Below are 7,570 nucleotides of genomic sequence, written 5' to 3' on the forward strand. Positions count from 1 at the left end.
ATCCTAATATAACCACATAATTATGAACAAGTCATTGTCTTCTACTGCCTGTTACTTGGTCAAAATAAAACATACATAAAATATGTATTTGCCTTTAATTTCATTGCAGTTAAATGCCAGTGTAATTTTTTGCAGCCATTAGTCTTAGACTTAGATTTAGTCTTAGTCTTAGTCTTTTGAATAACACAAATAACAGTCATAGTCTTAGTCTTAGTCTTTTGGGACTGTTTTAGTCTAGTCTAGTCTTATCGACAAAATATCAAAATCTTGTAGTCTTTTAGTCTTTTAGTCTTAGTCTTAGTCGACAAAATTAACACTGGAACATGGGAATGGGCCTATGTATTTCACTGTTATGGTTAATGATAAAACATTGACAGACTTTGCAAAAACCTGCATCTGTAAATTGTTAAAACAATGACTAATGCAACTGTTATTCAATAGAAAGCAATGTTTATTCGACATTATGCTGTTTTATTTTGAACATATGGGCATTGGGACTGGACTTTGATGTCAATATTTCCTAAGCCAAAGGCTGTAGTCAGGGTAAGGGGTACTTACCCTGACTTACTTCAGAAATCAGTATAAGGGGGTACTGCAGCCAAAAAAGTTTGAGAACCACTGGTTTAGTAAAACGCTGTGGTTTTGTCTTTTATGTTAATGTTCAGAGTGGTTTTTGATGGGACAAAATATTATCACAACCAAGTTCAATGGCTGAGTTTTTATTTTATCTCATAAAAAGTAAACCAGGTACCAGTTCCATTTCATTTATTGTAATGGTTGAATCAGACAGCCGTGCTGTATGTAAGATTGAAACCACCCAAGTCTAAGGGGATTTCAGCATGTTTTTGGCCATGCTATCGGTCTCTCATTGTCTACAGGGGCACGCACAGCTTCCAACACAACATGTGCACTTGATTTGTGACTCCCTGATAGATGCAATTTGTAACTCTGCACATTGTTACTCACTTGCACTGTTTTTCCATGTAAAATGCATTGCAGCTTCTCTCCCTCACCAAGTCGTATGATGGCATCAATAAATGCTATACAGTACATAATGTTTCTTCTTGTACGTATATGCATGTGATGGAAACAGAACATGTGGTTTAAATTGTCATCACTTCTTTTGATACTATCACTGATATCAACAGGCTTCATCAGTGAAGCTTTTTCCATACTAGGAACAAGAGGAAGGGACACCAACGTAATTTTCACTATCGCAGTTCCAACCGGCAGATTTGTGCACCATGGGTGCCAAACTGCAGCCGGAAGTTCAGTAGAATGCACTGGAGTTAGTGGAAGCCTGTGGACCAGCTCATGAACAAATACTATTTCTGAACAATTGAGAGACCTTTATACTCGTCTCAGGAAAATAAAAGAAGACATGTCACACTATGTACTGTATGTGCACATCGAAAAGCAAGTGATTGTAAAAAAATACCTGTGATCGAACTGATTATAAGAAAAAGGTCTCAGTCGTTCATAAATAGTATTTGTTCATGAGCTGATCTAGCCGGCTCCATTCACTGCCATATATTTCATCGCACTGCCGATGCGAGTTTTGGCACCCATAGTGAGTGAGCATCATGGCCGGTCAATGGCGCATCCCCGGTGTCACGTGTTTCCCTTCCTCCTAAATATTCCTTGTTTCCAGAAGGGGGCATAAACGTGTTTCTCATAGCTGCATTTGATTGGTTTAGGGGCAAATTTGAACCGGAAGCACATAATATGAAGGCGTCATATGTGTTTCCTGTTCAACTCTGCTGCTCGCCCATCAAAAGAGCGAGGAAGTATTTTGCAGGTGTTTCGCCCAAGCTAGGTGGACAGGGTTTTGAGGATAGGTATAGGCATTTTTCTGTGAGGTTAGGGATAAGGTTAGGATTAGGCATACAATAGTTTTTTGTTAAATGTTTGGGTTTAAACCATAGACCGTAAAATATATGGACAGTGCGAAGCCATTGGTTTCTATGCAGTGCAACAGAAGTATTTTGGGTCCTTGGCATGGGTGTCGACATCATAGATTGAAATGCGACCAGAGGAGGCTATTGGCTGCCAACGGTCACGTGTGACCGCAGAGCTACATGGGAGAATGTGGTCGGAGCCTTCCGAAATACAGCACACGAAGAAGAACACAGCCGTTTGGTCTCAGTTTATGTGGCCACGCCCCCCGCAACTTTATCATCAATTTTAACATAAATGGGACCTTATTTTCACAAAACGCATATCATCGTGATTGAAAGGCAATTTTTAACTAGCGATAGGAACCATAAAGTATTTATGAAAATGTTAATTAAGGTTAGAAAACGAAAGGGGAAGTTTTAGTTCCGTATTGGAATCATTTTAAATCGGCAGAACTATGCCCCTGGTCACCAAGGAAAGAGGGAGTCCCAATCAAAGGAAGCTACGGTAAACTGACCTGGAACACGACATTATATTTATACTAGTGAATAATTTATAATGTTTATTTGTGGAAAAGGGAATTATGCACAAGTCAATTGCAACAGCACATGGAGCATTGCAGCAGGCAGGCACAGAAGTTGAACTGCTCTTACACTCATTCACCCTTCAATCTCAAACGCCCACCATCTCAACGGAAAAAGTATGCAGTCTATTTAAGCAGACAAAAGCTCACTGTTACATATTCCACATTTCTGTAACAGAAATGACAGCTCGTCCTTGAACAAACTCCCCTCCCAGCCTCCTATAGCATTATTTATATTCACTTTGTCAGCATGTCGCTCGATGTGGTTTCATATGTAGCATGTTCTTAATATCTGCATTTACGTTCTGCCCTGAGGGGTTCATATCGTCGTTGTCGGGTGGAAACCTCGTATCTCCAAGTTTCAAATTTGTATGTTTTTTTTTTCACAAAGTAAAGCCCTGCTTCATCGTCCAAGGCCGTCACACAAAAGTAGTGAAAACAGCAGATCTAAAAGCACACTGCTTGTAGATCGGCTGTTTTCACTAGTTTAAATCATTTTTTAAATGAAAAATGCTAAACAAACGGTTTTGGACATACAAGGTTTTCACCCGACAACGACGATATGTCTATTATCATCTCATGTCATAACTTTGCTCCAGGGGGCTTGTGATCTCAGAGCCTGTGTCATGCTTGCATATATTATTATAGAGCATCACGTCAGAGCCACATATCAATATCCTCAATGGTTTTCAACGTGACGAGGGTGTCTGACAGAATGTTATTGAAGTATTATTTGAAGTGGTATCAAGGACACTCGGGCGTACACGGGGGGACTCGTATCCAGGCTCTCATCGTGATCGACTGATGTCATCCAGCGTCTGGAAGGGCAGACTGCCAGGAGGCAGGAGTTTTTTTTATTGGCCACCAGATGATCTCTGTCACGTGACTGACACATACCTTATGGGGTTAATCCGCAGAGACAATCTCCACAGTGATGGCATTCCAGATGGGATAGGCAGAGAAAATCGATTGGACTGTTGCCGCTGGCTTGTGTGTGGACCCCGCCCCAGAGTGTGATTGATTGCGGTTATCTATTGTCTCGCTGTGTGATTTCATTTAGCTGGAAGTCTAGTATGTTATATATGCTAGATTCCCCGCGGCTAAGTCAATATTTTCAATCTTGGCACAGTGGCACTGTATCTCCCGACATGCCTCTATCGGATGTCTTGCTGCGGTGAAGTGCTGTACATTGTGTGTGCGTGTGTGTGTGCGTGTGTGTGTGTGTGTGTGTGTGTGTGTGTGTGTGTGTGTGTGTGTGTGTGTGTGTGTGTGTGTGTGTGTGTGTGTGTGTGTGTGTGTGTGTGTGTGTGTGTGTGTGTGTGTGTGTGTGTGTGAACTGTTAGGGGAGTGCACATGTTGCATGTGTGGCATGTCTATCATCTGTCCAGGAAATGTTCTGCTTCACCAAGTTCAAATGAAAAATTCATCACACCTGCTCTCAAGGGAACAGCTACCGTGTGAACTTGGAGCTCTGTCTTCCGAGGTTGATTGAAGAAAGATTTGATCAAAGGAGTTCGGCGTGCTCAACTCAAGCTCCTCTGGCAATGCTCGTTGGATGGATAGCTACCAGCACTAGCTGACAGGCGTTGTGTTAAATTTTTAATGCACAACAAAGGAAGCAATGAATGCAATACATCAGATTGAAGAAAGATCGAACAGCCAAATTAAACATTTATTTCAGATAGCTTTATACAGGAGCCACTACGATTTATTTTGGATGGTAACAAAGAAGTGAGTAAGCAGCTGTGAAACAATACATTTACTTTTGTGTTTTCGCCATTACGACCAAAGCAGTTTTAACACTCGCGTGACTGAGCCTGATTTTGCGATTTTTAGGTGGTTTGGGTTTGCTCAGGAAACTCTCAGAAATGTGCCCTTTCATGACTTACAAGCCAAGTCTTGTTTCTTTTCTACCATTTGAGACATTTTGTAAATATGAAATAAATATTTTTGAGTGTTTCCTGAGCAATCTAATTTCCATTTCTAAATCTCAATAAAGGTCAAAATGACCTGTTCAGTCAGTCAAGCTGTGTTCAGCCAGTGCACATATAGTGCAGTTCAAACAAACACCAAAGCTTAAAGTTCAAGGGCTTGTAATGTAAAACCAAAACCGTAAACACATCCACTGATAAAAAAAGAACGGATATTGATACAGTCAATACCTAAATACAGTATATAGAGACATACATACATATTCGCAAGTCACATGGAAACCTAGTGAAAGACAACATTAATTCATTTAAAATACCTCTTCATTCATACGCATGGCAGCTGTCTCACATTTTTGTGTAAAGCGCGGCAAGTAACGAACATTTGTTTTGACATTTGAACATCTAAGCACTTACATTCTCCTGTGCTGTATGGCACCTCTGAGCACCAGCCTATAGTGGGATCCAAACTTGAATCTTAAATACACAACATTTTACTGTAGTATCAGACATTTTCCCATCCTCACAGATTGTCAGAAAGCTCTGACGGTCTCACCCCCGGCATTTGCACTTGCCCCCGTTTCTCTAGCTTAGTAAGAAGTAAGAAAGCCTTGCTGAGCCATGTGGCCCATATAGGTCAGGAGCCTACCTCCTATTCCTAGGTTTTAGACTAGAGTAAAATCCTGGCTCAGTGTCGCAGAGTAACCTCGCATCACCAGGCTTTCCACCTCCGAGGAAAGCCTGGTATTCGTTCTAGACCGTGTGATCCGGTCTAGGCGTGGCCTAAACCGGAAACGGGAAGAAGAAGCGGCTTTGCTTTGTTTTGGTCCCCCCAGTTTGTTTCCCCAATCCCTATTTAAATGCTCAAAGTTTGGTCTTGCCAGTCGCTACGAGTTGGACTAAAAGATGGATGTACCAAAATACTTTTTCCAAAATAAGCAAAACTATGGCGCATCAAGGGGTTTATTGGGTAGTCCCTAAAAATATGCCCTTGAGCGCAGGGAATTATTTCAGGTTAAAACTGGTTCCGGTTTGGTAGTTCCGGCGAAAGCGTATAGTCCGTCTGATGACTACAACACGACGTAGGTTGATTTCCGCTCCCAAGCGGTTCAGAAACTCGAAAACGTTACTGATCCCATAAGATCACAGAGTGGTGGTGCGAGAGGTGCAGGTTCCATTCCGGAACACCATGTCGGACGCCATGCAGTCCTTGGGGAACTCGGGCGGCTTGCACGTCACCTGCCTCTTCAGCGCCACGGCGCAGTAGTCCACCTGCTCGGCGTCCAGGCCTGACTCCACCCAGCGGAAGCACACGATCCGCTGGAAGGAGCGGCGGAAGTTGTCGGACACAAAGCCGTAGAGGATGGGGTTGGCGCTGCTGTTGGCGTAGCTGAGGATGACGAAGAGCTGCGTGATCATGGGGTCGGGCGGCCGGCGGAACACGGTGACCAGCTGCACGATGTAGAAGGGCATCCAGCAGAGCACGAACACGGCCACCACCAGCAGCACCATGCGCGTGATCTTCTTCTCGGAGCGCCGCCGCTGCAGCCAGCCCGCCTTCAGGCCCACGGCGCGCATGCGGGCCACCATGAGGCAGTAGCACAGGCAGATGGCCGCCACGGGGAGCAGGAAGCCCAGCAGGAAGGTGTAGACCACGAAGGCCTCCGACCAGCCCGCCTCGGGCCACAGGAAGTTGCAGTCCACGGCTCCGTCCTGCGCCGGCACGGTGTCGGCGAAGATGATGATGGGCAGGATGACCACCAGCGACAGCCCCCACACGCACACGTTCACCACCTTGGAGAGATAGATAGATAGATAGATGCCTTTATTAGCCCAAGAAGAGGGGAAATCTGTCCCCCAGAGGAGGCGGCACAGAAGGTCACAAAGTTACAGGGAAGTATGAAAGGAAAAATACGAAAAGAAAAGTATGAAAAGAAACACATAACACAAAGAGTAATACTTTGTAGCAGTGGTTTCCAAACGTTTTAGACTGTGACCCATTCACACCCATTCGCAAAATTCGTTTCCTACAAAAAAATATATATATATTATTTGTATTTATTTTTTTGTACGAAAGGAAATTGGGATTTTTACTCGATTCGTGACTAATAAAAATTGGTGATTGACCCACAAATGGGTCGCTATAGGGTGTGCCAAATGTAGTTCTAAGAGCGGCCATTTCTTGGGTCAACACAGCCTGTCAACACAGGTGTTCTGATTGGAGTAGAGCATTAGTTCTATGCAATCAAACAATTGAAACACCTGTGTTATGACCCAAAAAATGGCACTATACCCACTGTTTGGGAAACAGTGACTTATAGCACTATACTTAATAGTACCAGACAAAAACAAAACCCCCACCTTGGCCACGGTGGGGCGGCGGTAGCGGGCGGCCTTGATGGGATGCACCACGGCCACGTAGCGGTCCACGCTGAGCACCGTCAGGCAGAAGATGGAGGTGAACATGTTGATGCCGTCCACGCTCAGCACCAGGCGGCACATCAGCGAGCCGAAGGGCCAGTGGCGCACGGCCGCCGACGTGGCCAGGAACGGCACGCTGAGCATGAAGAGCTCGTCGGCGATGGCCAGGTTGAGGATGTAGATGTTGGTGGCCGTCTTCATCTTGGCGTACTTGAGGATGACGTAGATGACCATGGCGTTGCCGGTGAGGCCCACGCAGCAGACCAGCGCGTAGATGGAGGGGATGATGATCTTGCTGGCGACCGGCTCCTGGTAGTAGTCCTCGTAGTCCATGCTGGAGTTGTAGGGGAAGCCCGTGGGATAGGCGCCGCCGCCGCCGTCCTGACTCCTGTTGAAATCCATCGCGAACGTGTTTACTTTTTTTCCGTCTCTGAGAGTCTAGGTGGTACACTTTTCAGTTATCGTGGGGCGATCCTATGCCCACGGGTCTCATCGATTTCTTTTATAATCCACTCATACGTGGGTGTTGTAGATAAATAAGCCGTATTCCTCGTTCTTGGATATGGGTAGGGGGTGATGCCCTGAGACAGAATGAAGCTGTTATTCTGCCTATTCTCTCTCTCACAGCTGGGACAGGGATTGGGTTAATCTAGACTAAATGAGAGGCCTTGAGCGTCTCCCCTTTCCTTCTCACTCATATATGTCTCATTCAATAGCCCCGACAGCCTTGGGCTTCACACTC

The 7,570-nt window shown here is 44.8% G+C and overlaps 1 protein-coding gene across 1 annotated transcript; it reads right to left on the minus strand.

Annotated features, from left to right (window-relative positions):
* Positions 1–5,550: 5,550 nt before the first annotated feature.
* sstr1b (somatostatin receptor 1b) lies at positions 5,551–7,230 on the minus strand (the record flags this gene model as incomplete). The annotated part of the gene is made up of 2 exons (XM_080742342.1): positions 5,551–6,201; positions 6,769–7,230. The coding sequence occupies 2 exons, from the start codon at positions 7,228–7,230 to the stop codon at positions 5,551–5,553; spliced, it is 1,113 nt and encodes a 370-aa protein (XP_080598468.1).
* Positions 7,231–7,570: the final 340 nt, after the last annotated feature.

This window comes from Nannobrachium achirus, assembly GCF_963921795.1.
Source record: "Nannobrachium achirus genome assembly, chromosome: 14".
Taxonomy (NCBI): Eukaryota; Metazoa; Chordata; class Actinopteri; order Myctophiformes; family Myctophidae; genus Nannobrachium; species Nannobrachium achirus.